The sequence below is a fragment of the Equus asinus genome, chromosome 6 (assembly GCF_041296235.1).
Source record: "Equus asinus isolate D_3611 breed Donkey chromosome 6, EquAss-T2T_v2, whole genome shotgun sequence".
NCBI classification, from domain to species: Eukaryota; Metazoa; Chordata; class Mammalia; order Perissodactyla; family Equidae; genus Equus; species Equus asinus.
The window spans coordinates 39,102,856-39,123,694 of record NC_091795.1 but is presented as its reverse complement, the minus strand read 5'-3'; the positions used below and the strand labels follow the sequence as shown (position 1 = coordinate 39,123,694).

The following is a 20,839-nucleotide window of genomic DNA, read 5'->3' as shown; positions in this document are numbered from 1 at the left end:
CTTTGTCCTTGAGGCTTACCTTCCTGAGAGCCTCTAGGGACCTGGTTTGTCTAACGAGATTTGTACCTTTCTATGATTTCTAAAATGAGTGTGTGTTTGCTGAAGCCTTGGGACCTGGCCTGGACCCAGCACTGAGGCTGTGACCTTGTTCAGGATTGTTCTCTGAGTGTGTGTGTCTCAACCCATCAAAGAGGTCCTTTAGGTGAGGGGCCTCCTCCAATTCCTGGATATCGCTTGTATACCCTCTAGAATGGCACGTTTACTGTACCTTCCACTCCCTCTGCCTGGCAGCCACAGTTGCTTCCATTGTTTGACATTCCAATAAAGTTATTAGCTCCTTAAGTCTGGGGACCTTGTCTTTATTTCAGGGAGTAGCACTAAGCAAGTATCTTAAATATTTCCTGAACATATCTTATGGGACTAATGGCTTTTCTGAGCACCTATGTAGAGTAACTTATTTACATTTCACAAAACCCTATAAGATAGGTACAAATTTTATTTACATTTCTTGTAGATGACGCATTTGAAGCTTGGATGGTCAAATAACTTGCCCAGGCTCACACAGCTAACGAGAAGCTGAGTCAGGATTCAAACTCACATGGGCCAAAGGTCAGGCATTGAGATTGTACCCCATCTATTGCGTGTGTGCGGGCACGGGTGGGCCTGTGTGCTCAGCACCAGAACGCATGGCACACGCTCAGCTGAGATTTTTTAAAATGGGGTTAGGGCTGGATGCCTGGCCTGTATTATAGGCAGGTGAATCAGTTTCTTGGGGCAAACTAGGTATGGGACTGGCTTTTTACTTTTTCGTTGCTTCCCTGAGATTGAAGGCATGGAGACTCCCTCTGCCTCTTGAAGTGTGCACCGGTTACTGCACCGTGTGGCCATTGAGTCTCCTTCCCTGACCTCGGGCTGGAGTCCTGAGAGCCTGCCTGTGGCCCACTGCTTCCCCAGAGTGGAGCAAGCAAGTATGCTTTTGGCTTATAGGAATGGGAGTTGCCTGGACCGAGGACCGGAGCCAGAGGCTGACTCCTGCAGCCAGCTTTCTGGGGTGGAAGGGTCTGGAGCAAGACTTGTCTGCCTGACCTCCTTTCCACACAGGAACGGGGAGATTTTACATGACTTTTGTGATACCCAGAGTGCCTCGTTATAATCTCAAATTCTACAGTGTAAATGGAGATGGTGTGTAGAAGGATTACAGTGTATTGGAATGTTTTGTTCACTGAAGTAGAGAAAGTGCCCCCTAGAGTGCTGGAGCCCAGACTGTAGGGAGCCCGGCCCGCAGCTCCTTCGTTCCTCACTTGCTCAGGGCGTCTGTGGACCAGCTCCTCACCCTGTCTCTCTGGGAGTCACAGCCTTTTCTCCTTTGTAAGATAAAGAGGTAGATGGCAGCAGTCCCAAACTGTTCTGCGTGTGTACTAGAACTAGTGGGTTAGTATATTTACTCACAAAGTTCATTGAAATATTGCGATGAGGGAAAAATCCTTAAAGTTCATCATATAGCTCAATTAATGCGGGAAACGGTCCTCTACAACTTATCATAAAGTTTGAGATAGATTTGTCTATACTGCCATGTGCTGCATAACAACATTTCAGTCAATGACTGACCGCATATACGACAGTGGTCCCATAAGATTAGTACCATAGAGCCTAGGTGTGCAGTAGGCTGTACCATCTAGGTTCGTGTAAGTACTCTCTGTGACGTTCACACAATGACAAAATTCCCAGCGATGCGTTTCTCAGAACGTATCCCCATGGTTAAGTGACACATGACTGTACAGTATTCCTATTCTGTAAACTCATGTGTATATGTGTGTGTACAGATTAATAAAGTCTCAAGGACATATATTGAACTATTAATAGTGGTTATTCTGGGACGTGAGGTTGGCAATAACTAGGTTAGTTAAAAATATGTATATATGACAACTCAGCAATTCTACTTCCAATTATACGTTGCACAAACTCCCATATGAACTCAAGGAGACATGCCTAAGAATGTTCATAGCAGTGTTGCTTATAATGACAACATATTGGAAGTAGTTTATGGAATATCCATGTGGTGGAATACTAGACAGCATGTTACATAAAGGAGCATATATAAATATGAATACATCTAAAAAACAATGAGTGAAAAATTTTTTTAAAATCCCTCAAAGCAGTGCTATACCTTGCCTATAGAGACACACAGATAAAATTATTAGAATATAATTTGATAGGCTTATTAGAATATAATTTAATAGGCACGGGTGAGTCAATGCCTGGCCCTTAGGTGCATCACTAGTGGCACGTTTTATGTTTACCTACCCCCTACACTGCTAGCACAATGCATTAATTCTTCTGTTAGTAACTCAACCCTCGCTGTTCAGTTTGTTCCATAGAATCCCCTCTGAGGCTGGTCCTCGTGTCCTGCCTTTGAAGAGTAAATGATAGGGGCTATTTCTGGAAAGAAGGAAAGGAAAATGGAACTGGGGAGGGGAACATGGGGGAGTGTAAGGCTTTCAAGTTTATCATTTGTTAGTTGGGGCTGTGAGTTATGGAATATGGTGACAAGGATTGGTGACTCTTGAATAGATGAAGCCTATCAAAGCTGGAAATTCTCCTTTGTTGTTGGCACCTTAGTAAAGTGCTGAGATGAGGGACTGAGGAGCAGCTGTGTGCAGGGACGACTGCCTTTCCCCCAGATGTGGTCACAAAGCCCGTGGGGCCTTGCTGGTGCATCTGCTTCGTGGCCCAGGCCACAGTCTGGGCTTTGTTGCTGCTACGTGATGTGTGTCTCTCCCATAGAAGGCTGGAGGCCTTTGCTCAAGTGCTGCCTGCTCCAGGCTGGCCTCATTCAACCTTTCTCAGCCCATTGCTTCCCAGCGTTACCTTTCAGATCTGGAAAATTAAACCTCAGTGCTAAACCTCTGATCTAGAGGGACCTAATCTTTAAATCAGTGGCTCTAACTTTTCTAGACTATATACTCATAGCGAGAAACATACATGTACATATTGAAACACAACTGAAACAAGTTCCAGGAACCCGCGTTCATTCTTAAATGTGACACAGTCAGATTATTATTTCTATTCTTTAAAAAAGTTGCTAGTCAGGACCCACTAAATTTTTTTCAGCTTTTATTTCGAAAGCCACTGCCTTAAATGCTCTTCACCCGGTCTTGTCCTAGACGGGCATTTGTAGAAGTGCCTACTTCTTGCCAGAGATGAGAGGTGGATTCAGGGCAGTGTGCGGTGAGGGGTGGCGATCAGAATTCTAGGCTTAAATGGGGTTGACTTCAAGCTGTATGCTTTAGAGCAGTTCATTTATGCCTCATCCTTCTTTCCCTCATTTGTAAAAAGAGGAAACACTGGAAGGTTGGCCGTCTGAGAATTAAGAGGACAGTCGGATACATGACCTTCTCACTTGTGTTGTGAATACAGTCCTAGGCAGCCACAATGCACCACAGCAGGAGGCACGCCCAGCACCATGTCTACCCAGACGGAGCCTCTGCCCCCCTTCCCTGAGTTTTGAATTATTTTCACGGGTGAGTCAATGCCTGGCCCTTAGGTGCATCACTAGTGGCACGTTTTATGTTTACCTACCCCCTACACTGCTAGCACAATGCATTAATTCTTCTGTTAGTAACTCAACCCTCGCTGTTCAGTTCGTTCCATAGAATCCCCTCTGATGCTGGTCCTCGTGTCCTGCCTTTGAACAGTAAAAATTGTCCTCGGGGAGCTAAGGCTTACACAGATGAAATGATTACAGAGTGATACTGGGTCATATAACACAATTACACAATATGATAAAGAGAGACGAGGCTGGGGACAGCTTGCAAAGAGGCTGGTAAAACCCTGAAAAGAGCCCTTATCTTGGTTGCTCAGCATTATATCAACAGCCACGCAGTGGAGACTGATCAATAGCTAGCACACACGCAGGTTAATAACTGGGTTTATATGGTGCCTGTAATATAAACTAGAGATTGCAGTGATAAATAGCCACCATACAGTAGTCGCTAGAGTTTACGAAACATTTACATGCATCAGGCATTATGCCAAACACTTTACACATTCATTCATTGCATTGAATCTTGACCAAAACCTGTGTGCTTGTGTGTGTGTGTGTGTGAGTCCTGGGGAGTGGAGGGAAGGTGCTGGCTAGGTAGGTTATTAATATCTACCCTCTTTTAAGAGATGATGAAATCTGAGTATCAGATTTCTAATAATTTACCTGAAATCATATGGCTAATCCATATTAAAACGGGATTTGAACCCAGGTCTGCCTGCCTGAAAATCTCAACACGCTCAGCACATTGAAATAACCACGTTTTAATCTTTTGAAGAGCAGTTTCACATCTCTGGAGCTAACGTTACGCCTGTCTGACTGGCACATATTTTGAGCTTAAGAAACATCTCCTGAGTATGAAGGCACCAGCACGGTGCTCTCTGATGGTGCTCCGGGAGCTTGGGGGCACTCAAAATGTGTTTATGTGCTCCCAGACCCTCCCTTCAATTGGAGCAGCTCTGTGTTTCTCTATTTCTATCTTTTGGCACCCTGTTGCTTAAGATGGTTTGAAAACCAATGATGTAGAAGATCAGATTACCCTCATCCTTGAATGTACCAGACACCAGCATTAACTGACTATGTGATTTGATAGCTTTAGCAACATGGGGTCACTTTATTTCTGAGCTATTGAGTGGAGATGGCATTGTATTATGGTGGAGTAGCTGGGATCCTGGAGCTTACCGGATGTTATAGGGACTGTGGTGGTTCCATGTACACGGGAAATAGGTGCCTCGAATCCTGTATCTGCCACAGGTAGTTTTGCTGGATTACTTACTTGAGACCTGGAGGTTTATCTTTTTAGTCCTTTTCTTAGTTGGTGTCCATGCCATACATTCTTAGAGTGGCCCATTGCTAGCAGGTACTTGAAAACTAAAGGATAAACAAGGTCCCCCTCAACCCAGAGCCACTCCATGGAGGAAGATTGGAATGTTCAGTGCAGTCACCTGGGGCCCCTGGAAGCATTCCTGCTATTGCAGGGCAGGTAGCAACAGGTTCCTTTGGGGGCATTGAATCATTATAGGGCCACTTCAGAAACTGGATGTAAAAGTATGGATGTATGTCTTGTACCTCAAAGTTGGAGGCTGCATGTCTTGGACGTTGGGTGACAAAGAAAAGCTGATGACCCCATGGTTGGATCTAACGTGGCCCTGGGGTGACCAGCCATCCCGGCTTTCCTGGGACTCTCCCAGTTTTAGCACTGAAACTCCCATGCCAATCCTGGGCAAACAAGGGTGACTGACCACCCTACATGGCCCTGGAAGGTAGGCCTTCATCACTGCTCAGCTAGACCATATTGCAGCAGCCTCTCACCAGCCTCTCTGGCTCAAGACCCATCATCCACAGTGCTACTGGAGCCCTTTTGAAAACACAAATCTGACCTTCTGATTAAAAGGCAAAGTCCTTGGCCTTAGTGTTTGCTGGGTGTTTGTAGCCATGTCATAGGAGCCCTGTGTTGCTGCCACTCCAGACATGCCATTCCTTGAGCACACCATGAACTTCCACATCTCTTTATGTGCCCCCTTTTCTCTCTCTGGCAACTGCATATCCGTCCACTAAGACCTGGCTGGCTCCTGTTGCCTCCCAAGAAGGCTCCCTTGTCTGAGCAGAAATAGTCGCTTCTGTAACACTCCTGTCGTGGTTCTCGCCACAGCGCACCTGGTTGCTCCCTTTCTTCCTGTCCAGTCAGGGACTTGGGTTGCATATGGCACTAGGCAGCTGAGAAGCTTTTAGTAACTGTCTTCAGTGCTCAGTGTTGAAATAACTCATTGCAGAATTGGGAAGTATTTTGTTGGGAGATCCTAGAATAGATTCAGTGTTTGACTCTCAAAGTAGTGATTTTTAAAACATTTTTGAAGTAGTGGACCCCACTCCCAACTTTAGACAGAATGAAATCTTTCATGTACGCCATACATAAGACAGTTAAGAGATAAAATTGGAACTGAGGATGTGGGAGGTGAGGCTGTGCCTTAATTGGCCTCTCTTAACCCTCACTAAGGGCAGAATTGGCCACCTTCAAGGATCCCCAGAACTCTGGGAACGCTCCATAAAATCCACTTGTTTAAAAAGGAGGCTTGTGGAGCTTGTGATTCCAAAGAAGTCCATTTAATCATGTGAAGAACCCTGGGGGTGAGGGGTTGGGCTCTGGCTTCAGCCTTAACCAGCCAGGGCACTGCCACTTCTGAACGCAGGTGCCTTTGACAAAAGGGCACTGCTGCTTAAAAATACAAAACCAAGCCAAATCTGTTTGCTGGTCACTCTTAGAGCACTCGTTGGCACACCACTTCAAGCTCCTGATGAGAGGAACAGGTGGCAATCTATTTTAATTAGTGGCAAGTACCTAATGATTGAAAATAGACCCTGTTGGAAAATTCAACTGGCCCTTGTCCCTCACCCCTCAGAAACCGCGTGGACATTGTCAGGTACCAGGCCACCTGGTAGTGAGTGACTTTAACAATGCTGGAGTGATGGCCCGCTCAAATTCATTACTGATGTTCCATCAACTAAGATGACGGTGACTTAGCGTTCAGGCGGTTAGTCAAATGCCATTTTAGTCCTCAGCCTTTCCCTGAGACAGGTGGGTTCCTAGGAGAAATTGAAGCCTCTTTAGCTTGCTGACCTTATGTATTTGATAAGAACCTCACTGAAAGTTGGCAGGATGACAGTGCTGGATGGGAAATGAGTCAACAAACAAACTCTGCCAAGGGGAACAACTTGAATCTTAACTGCTGGACAGTTTGATGGAGGATGGCACAACCTCATACTCCTATTGCCATTTTCCCTTAACTGTGAGCCAGCATCACTTCTTTGAGCACTTGTTTTCTTTTAGTAGAGGGTTGGTACCTCTTGTCCATTTTTGGAGGGGTATGCATTTAATTAGGAGACACTTCAGCAGAGAGGGCTTGGAGAGTGTCCGGTAAGGTTGGAACAGAGGTTTGGTACAAGTGTATGAGATGGCACCAATTTGTGGCTCCCAAAAAAAGCCTGCATTGACAAGCTTTAGCAGGTCCTGGGTTCCTCTGGGGAGAAGGGCATGTTGCCTCTTTCCAGTGGACGTGTGTCTGCCACTTCCCGCTCAAGTCTGAGAGCACTTTCCCATTTAGAAAGCCCCGGCTGGGCGGGGAGGGGTGGGGGCACAGTTACTGATATAGATTAGGGTGTGTTTGCTTTCTTTTTCATCACTTTATGGCTTATTTGCTTCCATCCTGGATTCTGAGCCAGGTAATCCTCAGCTTCCAGGAACCAGAGCCAGGAGAGATGTGGGTGTGGTGCAGTGGGACAAGCATGGGGCTTCAGGGTCAGTTCAAATCCAATGGTCATTTATCCCTGCATGACCTTAACCGGGTGACTCAACTTCTGAACCATAGTATCACTTCCTCTACTGCCCGGGCCAGCGTGGAGGCTGCTGGTGACCCCTGGGTTTTAGGCTCTGGGCATTGTTAATGAAGAACTCCTTATTTGAGGGTTTACAACTTTCCCATGAGCAGCCCCTTTGCTCATTGCAGTAGAAAACTTTGCTAGAGAGCCAGACCTGGATTTCAACCTTGGTTTCAATTCCTTGATCTGAACCTTCATTTTCTCATTTGAAAAATTTGGATTATAATGCCCAACAGGATTGCTGAGAGTTATATGAATGAGATCATGTTTATAAAGAAAGTGGCCATCACTTGGCAAACATTAGTTTCTCTTCCATGGAAAACATCAGAGGGTCAGAATCTTCCCTCTGATCTACATGAAGGGGCTTTTTTTTTTGAGGAAGATTAGCCCTGAGCTAATAGCTGCTGCCAATCCTCCTCTTTTTGCTGAGGAAGACTGGCCCTGAGCTAACATCCTCATCTTCCTCTACTTTATATGTGGGATGCCTGCCACAGCATGGCGTGCCAAGTGGTGCCATGTCCGCACCCGGGATCCGAACTGGGGAGCCCTGGGCCGCTGAGAAGTGGAACGTGCTCGATTAACCGCTGTGCCACTGGACCAGCCCCGTACATGAAGGCCCTTTAATCAACTAAATCTTTCTCACGCCTGCCTCTGCCTTTCCATTGTTTTATCACCTTGACAATCCAGCTGTAGGGGGGAAAGTCCAAACTCTCTCCTAGGGACAAGAGAGATGAAGACAGGGTTCTGGGCTTCATTTTTCAAAAAAGTCAGATAAGAAAATGGAAGATGAATTTGGTCTTTTAAACAAAACTATGGCAAAACTTTGCTTCCCTTATTTTGGCAGTGGTGCTGGCCGCATTTAGGAGGAATTGGAGAGATTCAGGAAGGGTGGTGACCTCACATCATCTTCTTCAGAATTTCTTGGGAACACAACATAAGACCCAGAAACCATAAATATTTTGAAAACATAAAAATTAAACATTTCTGCATGGCAGAAATACTATGAACAAAATTAAAAGACAAACATCCAACTGGAAAAAAATAATTCCAAATAGACAACCAAAAAACTATTTTCCTTATTATACAAAGAGCTCTTCTCGGTTACTAAGAAAATAATGAGTTTTTTTAAAGGCAGAAGACACTTATAGAAAAGTCACAGGAAAAGGAATTCAAAACCCCAGCCAAAAATTCAAAATGTCTAACCTTGCTCAAAAGAAAGAAACCAAGTTTAAAAAATGAGATACCACTTTGACCTAGAAGGCTGGCAAAGATTAATTGCTACATAGCATGGACTCTGGTGACAGTGAGACTCACCTGTTGGTTTGTGTGGAAACTGGTGAGAACTTTTAGGAAGATAGTTTGGCAACATCTTCCAAATTAAAAATACATAACCTTAGAACTAGTGATTCTGACCCTTTTCTTGGAATGTGTTCGTTAACAACCTGCACTGTCTTTATAAAATAAGAATACCCAAGAAACATTAATAGTGGTTACTTTCAGGATGTGGAGAAGAAAAAGAGATGTTGGCTTTTGATTTTTTTCCACTTTTGTACTCGATTCAACTTTTAAAGATCAAATGTTTGTATTTTTTTATTTTTAAAAAGTTAAAATTGTTTTCCTGACATGTAAGTATGCTTAACAATAAAAGAATCTTCCCTCTGATCTGACAGTCTCATATATAAATCCCATGGTTGACACTCAAACATTTTGTTCAACAAATGAACCATCAGTGAGCAAATGCAATGTGAGATGTTTACTTAATACATTGCCTCAGAACAAACTATGATATTTAACAGAATGATCTTTCTGGACCTTGCTGGGTCCTCTGCCACGTGGCTTGTACTTTAAGAAACCTGCTACAGGCATACTTTCCTGCCTCAGAGCCTTGCTCCTGCCCATCCAGTCTGACTGTCCCAGGTCCACAGTGATCCTCCTTCACGCTCCATCACACACTCAGACACTCTCTGCTCTGGGCTTCTGGAATGTCCTGGAAGGTTCACAGTGGAGGCAGGACTTGAGCCAGGAGTAGGAGTAGGTAGGGATTGGAGGGGCTGAGAAGAACTGGGAGAGGAGCTACATTGTCAAACAAAGGAATAATAACAGTGACGAGAACAGTCATTTATTGACGGCTTACTGTGTGCCTATATATTCACATATAACATGTTCTGTATTTCGTGTAAGCCTCACGACCCCTGGGAGAAGTCAGCATTATGAGCCCTGTCCTGCAGGTGAGTTGCCATGCTCAGAGAGGCCACACAGATAGTGCAGCAGCTGAGCTGGAATTCACAACAAAGCCTGCCGACCCATCTCTAAGGTCCAGCTCTTAACCGCTGCTCTGTGAGGGTTTCTCAGGCTTGGTGTGGAGCTGGACACTAGGCGAAGGACCTGTTCACTGTCCCAAGGGGTCACCTCGGGATTTAGCTCCAGAAGTCATAATGCTGGGCCTGCCTCAGAGATTTTGAACTCTGGAAGGAATATAGTTCCTGGCTGTAGTAGTTGTGATCATGTGTATTTGTGGAGGGGGATGCTGGGGAGAAGAGATGCAGAGAAACGTCTGTTCTGTCAGAGCCTGAAGAGAAAGCACGAGTTGACATTCCTTCCTGGGAACAGAATTATCAACTGTAAATATTTGTGGTTTCCCTCAGTCCATCGGAAAATACTGCCAAACCACCCTTCTTGATGGAGCTGCGCCCCTCCAGTGAATCCAGCTGGGCTGCCCTTGAATCATACCATCGAGGGGCAGCCTCAGCCGCCTCAAACCCTCATGGTCGCCAATTCAGCGGATTGCATGTATCCTGTCTGCAGAGTGCTGATGCAGGCAGTTCATCTTTGATTTTCCTTTTCATTCCCCATGACAACCAGCACATAGCTTTTTCTGCAGTCTGGCTGAGGTCCCACTACCGGGGGAGGCTCAGAACTAGAGTGCCTGGAAAAGTTGCCCATGGCCGTGAGGTGGGCAGAATCACCCTAGGTGGGGTTGAGATTGCCCCAGCTATCTAACAACTGTAGCTATTGGGAGAGGGGGGCTCCAGATGCTGGGGAGGGGATGGAAAATTAGTACCCCTGAGGAGGAATGCTGAAGTCGCTGGAACAGATTCCAATGGCTTTTCTTGGACTGTTTCTGCAGTCTCCCCTGGCAATGTTGATTTTACTTTTCAGTCCATGAAGCATCTCTAACACTGAGAGACTGAACCGTGGGCGTCAGGCAGTGTTTGCTAAGAGCCTGGATGGAAAGTTTCTAGTACTTATTGAGTGTGTCCTAAGTTCTTGGCACTGATGAGTGCTTGAAGCCCATTGTCTCATTTTTCCCCTCACAACAAGCACATGAAGTATGACTTCCTTGTTTTAGAGATGAGGCATCTGGGGCTGAGAGGCTCAGGAACTTGCCATGAGCAAAAAGCGGCTGGAGTTCTGACGTAGGTAATAGGCTCTTCAGAGCCAGTCTCTGTATATAGGTACTACCAGACCGTGACTATGTGGAGGCAAGTCCCTGGGGAATCTAGGGTGGATGATGTCCACCCCAAGTTGCCCCTCTGAACTGTAGAGGCTGTGGGTAGTGTCCTTAGAGAGCCGGGCAGACATAGCTTTTCTTAGGGCTGAAGAGTTATTGCTGCTAAGGGAGCCTGGGCCCAGAATAAACCCTCACTGGTTCATTTAGTCAGAGCATTTCCCTGACCCTACTAGCTATTCTGCCCTACTTCAGTGGCAATCTCCCATCAGGAAAGGGGCTGAGTGTTGACAAACATGCCGGTAAGTGAATCCCCCAGGAAATAACCCTGTATCCTTTGAGAAGGTGTGCAGCAAGGCAGTGGAAGACTGATAGAACCATTACTGATGGAGCCATTACTGGTTGAAGAGGCTGCCAAGGGGGTGAGCCCACCTCCTCCCCCAGCCCTTGCCTGCCCCGTCAGCCCCCAGCCCTAGCTTTGGCCTCTGCGCCTCTTCAGCACTTTCATTCTATGCCATACAATGGAGCACATCCCTTCAGCTAGCTGTATTATTGTCTAGAATCTGGATGTTTCCTGTCCGCACTGCTTGTTTCCTGGAGGGAAGGGACTGTGCTGTCCTGGTGACACCTGAAGATCTTGCCCTACATGTGTCTGTGGAGTCTCCCTCTCCCCCTTTCAACCCAGCTCTGTGACTTGTCCAAGTGGGACAGTGGAGTGGCCTGACTCTTGTCTTAATACTCTTGGGTCAGTATTTTCTCATATTTGAATAAGCCTGGGTTCTTTTGGGGGCACCTGCTTGGCTTATATGCTCGATCTCTTAATTTATTTGGACCCCATTCCACTCCATCACCTGACCCTCTCATTCTGCCATGGGATGTTGTCATCACTGTATGCAAACATTAAAAAGTAAATTTTGTATGGGGCTTACCATTTGGCAGTAGGTCCAGGGGCTCACAGGCTTGTAGCAACATGAGGAGTGTGTTGGGGACGTGGACTCCTGGCTCAGGACTTGATGCATCCTGTAAGCTCAATGGAGACTTGGCTGAAAGTCCTTGGGAAGTAGTCAGCTCTCCTGAGAGGATGGGCACCCCATCATTGGATGTGAGACTATCTCATTGTTTATGTGAATTCTAAAAGAGTATAAAAGTGCTTAGTATTAAGAAAAAGAATCAGACGATACATAAAGGTGCATGGAAAAAAGTCAGACCCACTGGCCGCCCTGTTACCCAGAGATGACCAGTGTTGATGGAGGGACTCATGGGTTTTAAGTCTTCATCTCGGTGAAGCAATTTGATCTTATCTTTCTCACACTAATAGTGGCCCTTCTTCTCTCTGCAGAACATGGAGAGTTCCTGGCTCTGGACCTTGGAGGGACCAACTTCCGTGTGCTTCGGGTGAGAGTAACGGACAACGGGCTTCAGAAGGTCGAGATGGAGAACCAGATCTATGCCATCCCTGAGGACATCATGCAAGGCAGTGGCACCCAGGTATGACCCTTCTCTCAGGGTGGCCACTGGGGCTCTGGGCCCCACAAGAGCAGATGTTGCTCCTTCTCTGTGGTCCGGAGGGAGGAGACCCTGCCTGAGGCTCGGATTTCCTGACCCCTCTCTCTGTGGTGACACTCCTCCATACCTGGAGGCTAGGTGGGGCGCCTCCATCTAGAGAGGTGCGCATGGGCTGGAGAGCAGGAAGCATGTGTGTGAGAACCTGGGGTCTGGATGTGCTGCAGTGGGAGGTGTGTTTTGTTTTGTTTTGTTTTCTGAGGAAGATTTGTCCTGAGCTAAGATTGGCCATGCCAATCTTCCTCTTTTATTTTTTTAGTATGTGTGCCACCAATACAGCATGGCTGCTAATAAAACAGTGTAAGTCCATGCCTGGGAACCGAACCTGGGCTGCTGAGGCAGAACATGCTGAACTTAACCACTAGGCCACCAGGGCTGGCCCAGGAGGTGTTTTGATTTGCCATCTCTTTTAAGGTCTGCTTGTGTGCACTGGTTGTTGAGGAAAACCTGCTGTTAGGAGGCTGGACCCACACTGCTGGACACCTGTGGTTGTTAGTGGTGTTATTGAGTGGTGAGTCAGTAGGATACGCAATTGTGGTTTGACACCACCACCTGCCACTGTGGTCATTCTGCAGCCCTCTTTGACGCAACAGTTGTTGCCCTAGTGTTGCATGAAAATGGAACCTACTCCTTTGCCTCTGTGGTTATTTGCTTTCTCCTCTTGACCATCTAAAACAGAAGAGGTCTGGGGCCGGCCCTGTGGCACCGGTTAAGTTCACACGCTCAGCTTCAGTGGCTCAGAGTTCACGGATTCAGATCCTGGGTGCGGATCCCAGGTGCGGACCTATACACTGCTCCTCAAGCCGTGCTGTGGTGGCAACCCTCATACAAAACAGAGGAAGATTGGCACAGATGTTAGCTCAGGACCAATTTTCCTCACCAAAACGAACAAACAAAACAGAAGAGGTTTTGCACACAAGGATGGGAGCCTGTTGAGAAAACACCAAAATCCAACTTTGGGATGTCTGTCCTATTTGGCATTGCAATGGGCACCATGTATTTCCACATTGGCCTTAAACCATGCTTAGTCATCTCCATATCTCAGTGGATTCTAGAGACAAGTTTTATACTCAGCATCTACACAATAAAAGGAGTGGATGTGGAAGAAATGTGAAATCCAAGTAAGAATCCTCTGTGTAATAGTAAGAAAAAGATGAGCAAGGATGGAACTGCCATTGCAATAGTCTCCAAACATGTATTGAGCATCTGCTATGCATTGGGCACTGATCTTTGCTGGGAATCAAAGTCCTGGCCCTTTGCCTCCAGGGCTTAAAGCCCAACTGGACCAACAGGGTATACATACCCCCCACAGAAAGTAATAAATGTTGTGTTGTAACAGATAGCAGCCAACAGGGGGAGGAACTGACATATGATGACCTCATGTGTGTCAGGCAGAGGAAAAGCACTTTGTATGGATTTCCTCATTTTATCCTCACACTATGAGGCTGGGTGCTCCTGTTATCTCCACTTTATAGATGTGGAACTGGGCTTTGAAATGTTGAGTGACTTGGCCTTATGTCACAGGCATGGGAGGGGCCAGAGGCAAGACACAGAGCCAGATCAATATGATCAGAGCCTGTGTTTGTAAACTCTAGGGGGCTCTGTCCACTTTGTAGGCCGTGTGATGTGGTCCACATGAAAGGTGTTTCCAGGAACTAGGCAACGTGGTGATCCTGGGTCCTGACTACCTGCTCCCACTTCCAGAGAGGGAGGCACTCCCTGAAGGGGCTGGTGCTCCTGCAGACATGAAATCTTATGGAGGAGGCCCTTTGGGGGCTTTCCCTCTCAAGAGTTCCCTCAGGGAAGCCCTCCTACAGAGGGGACACTCACTGCCACCACACCACAGGTCCAGCCTTTATTCTCTGTTCTTGGGTGTCCATGGAAGCTGGTATTCCCTTCACCTGCTCTACAAAGGCCTTCCTTGGGACGTTGTTTCTGCTCCTTCTTCAGCTTCTCTCAGTTCATGGTTAGGAGTCACCGAAGACATTCCAGGACACTGACACAGGTATAGGGATCACTCTGGGCTTGAGCGCTGGCTATTGCTGCTGTATTTTATGCCCAGTGTGTTTGCAATAAAAGAGTGAATGGGAGATAAACAAACACATAGATAAGGAGAACAGTGGTTACCAGAGGGAAAGGGGGTGAGAGGGGTGTGTGAAAGGGGTAAAGGGGCACATATGTATGATGATGGATAAAAACTAGACTATTAGTGGTGAGCACGCTGCAGTCTATACAGAAACTGATATATAATGATGGACGCCTGAAATTACACAATGTTATAAACCTATATGACCCCACTAAAATAACTTAAAAAAAAAGAGAATGGAGAAAATGGAATCCAGGTAAGATGCTCTTCCAGCATAGGTACCTCTTGGGCCTCGGGGCTTGGGGCAGGTGGAGCCTTCTTACTCCCACTGCACTGTCCTTCGCACCACGCCAGCCTCCTCTCGGGAAAGGAATTTTGGACCGTGGGTAGAACATGTGGGGGAGATATTTTTAGACCCTTTCGATGTCTTTGGGGGTAGCCCCGGGTCAACCTGCTTTCCTTGTTTTAATGCTGGGGATGGACAAGGGAGGCCAAGTCCCTGGGATTATGGCATTTTAGCTCTGCTGAGGTTGTCACATAGCTTCGGTGTACATACACAAAATGTTTTGGTCCAAATTAAAAAAAATTCTGTGAGATCCACCTGGAAGAAACTATAAAACAATTGTGATATTAAAACAGTTTCGAATAAATGGAAAAAGGGCTATATAAAAATGAAACATATAGCAAAGTAGAAAAAATATAGGTATTTCACCCTAAGGAAGAGAAAGAATACTATATGCCTAAAAGTGGCAGCAAACACTTGGTAAAAGAAGGAAATTCAGAGTGGCTTTTTTAGTGGCGGGATTACTGGTGTTTTTTCCCCTGTATTTGATCTCAGGTATCAATCTTTTACTTGGAAGAAAACCAATAAATTTTTAAAATAAAATTTAGTTAAAACCAAGACCAAATCACCAAACCTAACACTTGCAAAGGTTTTTAAAGCTGTGAACCTGGCAGTGTGGGTCCCTGGATGAAATCTGTCTTTCAGTACACGAACTTCCACTTGAGAGCAGTGAATTACAAATTGTAGTAGCAGCCACTTAAGATTTGTAAAGTGCATCTTGTGGGAACGGGAATGAGCAGATTCTCAGACCGATAGGGAAAAGGAAACTTGTCTAACTTCATAAAATGGTGCCCTTTGAGCCTTTTTATGGCAGGAAGGTGTTGACTTTTCCTCCCAGTATCTTATCCCTAGATCATCAGCTAACAGAAAAGGAGATAGTCGTCCAATTAAGGAAGCAGATGGTTTCCTCTTCCCCACTTTGAAAAAAGTGTAGGTTTTTCTAATCCAGCTCTGTCCAATAGAACTTTCCCGCAATGGTGGAACTGTTCTGTATCTGCTGTGTGCAATATGGTAGCCACTACCTACCTGTGGCATAGAGCACTTGAAATATGGCTAATGTGATTGAGGAAGTGACTTAATTTTTTGAAATTCTAGTTAAATGAAGTAGCCACAGATAGCTAGTGGCTAGTGTATTGGGCAGTGCGTTATTTAATGCCTCTTCACTGCCTCTCTGTTTTTTCTGTCTCCTGTTGGCAGCACAGTTGGAAAGGGAGTCGTGATCAGGGCTGGGTGAGGGGACACCATTTTGCTTTTCCCCCATCTAAAGCTTCCCCTCCCCCCATCTCCGATGATTGGCCTTATCTCTTTGCACAGCTTCTGCAATTTCCTTTTTTTTGGATAAAAACTATAGGTACTAACGATCATTTTGGCTAGAGTACCAGGAAGAAGGTGCTGGAAATTTGTTTAACCATCCGTGAATTTGGCTCTGATCGAATTCCCAACAGAACGGAACTTGTTGAGTATCTATCTCGAAACCCTATTTACATATTAAAATACTTGACCTCTGCTCAAGGGAGTTGGCACTTTTGTGTTGTTGACCTTTTAGTGAGAGAATCCTGTCCTTGCCCAGCCTTTGCTCTTGAGAATGTTTTGGTTTGGAGATTGAGAGTTTCAGCAGCAGCTGAGGTTAATTTTTGCATGTGATCAGACAGAGGGACAGGATTGATGCAGGAAGTTCAGTTAGAGCTGGCCCCCTTCTAGATGGGGGTGGCCATGTCTTCCTGGATCCCTCCCAATGAGCATACTCCAGACATCTGGGGAGCAGTGGGCCTTTCAGCCTACCCTGCCACACCCAACCTCTCACTTCCTTTGTAAATGCAAAGACTTTTCATGGTTTAGTGCAGTGGTTCTCAAAGGACTGCTTCTGGATCACTTGGAGGTCTCCCCCCCAACAGTTTCAGAGTCAGCATATTTTTAGGGCTCTAGAATTTGCATTTATAACATGATGACGGTGATGCTGCTGGGAACCCAAAAGTTTAGTGGAATATTCCTTGCTTCTGCCTGGAGAGGAAAAGGAATATTTCCTCCATCTCCCTTGGCTTTTAGATTTTGCCATCTGGTCAACCTGGCCCTTGGAATCTGCTCACTTTGGCCGCTGCTTACTTTTTGCACCAGAATGCTCCTGGCCTCAGCCTCTAAGCATCTGGAGGGGTCACCAACTTCTCTTTGAGGATGTTGAGTGGGCAAGAAGGAAGCCATGGGGCTGTGGGCTTTGGGACTGATTGAAAGCCTGGATGATTGTGAATACAGCTTTTTCTTAGGCTTAGGATTTTTCTTTGGAGTTAGCGTGGTCACAGGTGTGAGGCTACCCATCCACAAAACCCTATTTATTCTTCAGCACGCTTCATGGATTTACTGGGTATTCCATTTTGAAGTTAGAAGATGAAGATAACTTCTTTGAATTGCCCCAAAGAAATTAGTTTTCTAGAATGAAGGAAAAATATAAAAGTTACTTGTTTTGTTGAGTTCGTTCATAGAATGCCAAAAGAGAATGTCCCACCCACTCCCCCAGTCACAGGAGACAGGCATGCTAAAATACTTCTTGGCAGTGAGATGGGCTGCCCTTTCTGGTAAAATAAGATGGGCTGCCCTTTCTGGTAAGATAATCAGCCATGCCTTCATGTCAAGGGGGCTTCTGACAGGGCCACCAAAGGATGTTCTGTTGCCAGGGCATGTGATGACTTTCTGATTGGCTTTGGCTATGATTACCCCTGCCTCATGGGGTTATTTTGACAGTAGTTTGGATAAATGGTTTCAGTGGAAGACCATATTTAGCAAGCACTAACTAATGTTAAGCCCTTGTCTGTATTGACTCATTTAATCCATTTGGTAACTCTCTGAAGGCAGGACAGTTATCACCCCCATTTTGTAGATGAGCAAAGTAATGCTTCAGAGGGGGATACATATCTTGTACACATTGGGTTAGTTCCTTTCTGAGCCCAAAGTCCATGCTCTTAATCTGTATGCTTTTCTGACTCCCTGCTCATCTTCCTTTATCGTGTACCCTTAGCTGTTTGACCACATTGCCGGATGCCTGGCCAACTTCATGGATAAGCTACAAATCAAAGACAAGAAGCTCCCCTTGGGTTTTACCTTCTCGTTCCCCTGCATCCAAACGAAACTGGACGAGGTAAGATGAGTTCTTCCGACACTTTGATTCCTTCATTCTTTGGCCTGGGAGGACTGGGAAGAACTCTGAGCCACCGGCTTCTGTGGTGTTGGAGGCCGCTCTGATGGACTGCATGGACGATGTTTGAGTAAAGAGAGTTCTGTCCTCTGGGTGAGTATATGTCAGCGTGAGGGGATGGTGAGGAAGTATCAGAGAAGGGGGTCTTTATCACTCTCCCCTCAGAGAACGACGTGCAACCCCACATACATTGCATGTTATCTTTATCCCTCTTAGGGAAACAGGAATGAGAAATTAGTCAGGAACTCCTTTGATCTAAAGTGTTACGATAATGATCCTTGGAGGAAAGATGTCTGGGGAGTTAGTGATGTGAGCATACAAGTATCTTATTTTGGCAGTTCTAGAGCCTTCTCCTTCCACTTCTTGGGGGCAGTAAATCATGAAAGAATCATTCAGTGAATCTCCTTTCTTGGTCTTTGACAGGGCCCAAGTTTTTCCTTCCTAGGCTCTCCAGGAAACAATACACAAATTCAATCATGACTTGAGTTTATCCCCATGGCAGGAGTCTCCTAATGATGATTAGATGAGGGGTGTGGTCTGAGTTTGGTGAGGAATTAATGTTCGTTCCGTCGTCCTTTTCCAGAGTTTCCTGGTCTCTTGGACCAAGGGGTTCAAGTCCAGGGGTGTAGAAGGGAGAGATGTGGTAACTCTGATCCGGAAGGCCATCCAGAGGAGAGGGGTGAGTGGGGACAGCAGGGGTGGGAAGATGGGAGCTTGGGGTCTGGGGGATCTTTACATTCTTTTGGGTACACTCTGAAGTCTTTCCCTGACCTCAAATCAACACAGGAATCTTTTGTGGTTCTTAAAGAGAGATTTTCTTTTCTTTTTCCCTGCTATGTTTACCCAGTAATCTTTATTTTATTTTTTATCTTTTTCCACTTTTATGGAGATATAATTGACATACAGCTCTGTATAAGTTTAAGGTGTGCTACATAATGACTTTACTTACATATATTGCAAAATGTTTACCACACCGCTAATCTTATCTATGGTCAGATGCCTTTGGGGTCTTCAGATTAGCATGATGGATAAATAATCTTAGCCTTGGTGCAAGAAAAACCCTTTAGTTCTTAACCTGAAGAAGACTTGAATATCATTTTCAAGTAAGAAAGTTGGAATGATGTTGGCATTAGGGTGGAATGAGGCAGAGAGAGGACAAGACCTTCTGGGAAGGAGAAAGAGAGAAAGAAAAGAAAAAAGAGAAAGAGAAGACAGTGATGACAATACGGGCTCTTCTTAGTGTAGTGATGGCTGTGAACTAGATTACAGGGGCTGGTGTCAGGAAAGTCTTCCATGTTGAGGACAAGCAGGGTGGGGAGGGACATGCATTATTAGATTGGATCTGGACCTGATTTCCAGCTCTAATCTTTGGCTTTGAGTGGGGTTACTTAAGGGGGCAGCCCTATTGCCCTTGAGCTGTGTGTCTCACTGCTCTTTCTCTCCATCTTCCCATCTGTAACCTTTCTGTGATGATGACGGTCAGAGCCCCCCTTTTGTCCCCACAGGACTTTGATATTGATATTGTGGCCATGGTGAATGACACAGTTGCGACCATGATGACCTGTGGCTATGATGACCAGAATTGCGAGATTGGTCTCATTGTGGGTACGTGAACACTGGCCAATGGATGGGGGTGTGGGCTGCAAAGGGAGGAGGGGTCCATGGCCTGGAAGTTCCTTTGTACTTCATATTGGAAGATAATTATGTGTTCACTTTGGAGGGCTGAGCCAGGACTTGTGGAGTTGCGGGGGGTGGTGGATTGGACCATGTTGAGATGCCCTAGGAGTCTGCACGAAGGAATCCCAGCCACCCTGGGACACCACTGTCTCAGAACAGTGGAATAAGAGGGAGATGTGGGCTGGGGGAGGACAGTGCAGGTGGGCACTGAGCAGTTTCCTGTTTTGCCCAGGCATGGGCAGCAATGCCTGCTACATGGAAGAGATGCGCTACATCGACACGGTGGAGGGCGACGAGGGGCGGATGTGTATCAACATGGAGTGGGGGGCCTTTGGGGACGATGGCACACTCGACGACATCCGCACTGAGTTTGACCAGGAGATCGACATGGGCTCCCTGAACCCTGGGCAGCAACTGTGAGCAAGCCCCTGTGGGCGGTGGGCTTGAGGGGTGGGCTCAGGAACTGAAGTGGGAGCTGGCCAGGGCCAGGGAGTGGTTCTCATTTTTGCTTTGCAGTCTCATGTCCCTGAAAGGTTGCCAAGGCACCCACTGGTTATGGGAATTTTGTGCTTATTACACACATTGTGACTGTAAGTTGCTGAGAGGGCTCTAAAAAAGATAGAGCAAGTGGACAAACCAGATTTTAGATAATTGTTTGGCTCTGTCCTTCAGAACAGTCACGTTGGAAGGTCATATTCTGAGTCTCAGTGTGTAGCCCTGCTCTTGCTTTCCACCTTCAATTTGTAAGTTGTCTGTAGAAACAGTTTGTGAGCCACATGAGAAAAGTGTTGAGATGGCCAAGATTAGGGCCTCTGAAAGCTCCTTTTGTGCCTCCCCTCCCCATCACTGCCCAGACGATGAGGCTGACAGTTGGCTCCTAGTTCCTGGCTGAGGCTCTGATTCAGACCTCTAGCAGAGCTACCTGTGAGCCACGCTGGACCCCACAGAGTCCCAGGGCCTCCTGTCCCAGCTGTAGGCAGACCCAAGGCCTGTGGAAAAGTTGGCTAAGGAGCCTCCTTGGCCACCTTCCCAGGACCTGTGGCCCAGCCAAGGTCCTGGAGTAGACAGGAGGGGCTCTGACATTTTGGACCCTGACTCTTCCGCCTGGCCAGACTTGG

General features: G+C 46.3%; 1 protein-coding gene across 3 annotated transcripts in view; it reads left to right on the top strand.

The window, feature by feature from the left end:
* The window catches only part of HK2 (hexokinase 2), a 57,942-nt gene that overhangs the window by 19,417 nt on the left and 17,686 nt on the right, over positions 1–20,839 (top strand). For all 3 annotated transcript variants that reach the window (XM_014847279.3, XM_044772717.2, XM_044772716.2), the window contains exons 3-7: positions 12,205–12,353; positions 17,868–17,987; positions 18,628–18,723; positions 19,550–19,649; positions 19,954–20,137. In XM_014847279.3, the coding sequence (XP_014702765.1) occupies positions 12,205–12,353; positions 17,868–17,987; positions 18,628–18,723; positions 19,550–19,649; positions 19,954–20,137 (649 nt within the window). The remainder of the gene's footprint in view (positions 1–12,204; positions 12,354–17,867; positions 17,988–18,627; positions 18,724–19,549; positions 19,650–19,953; positions 20,138–20,839) is intronic.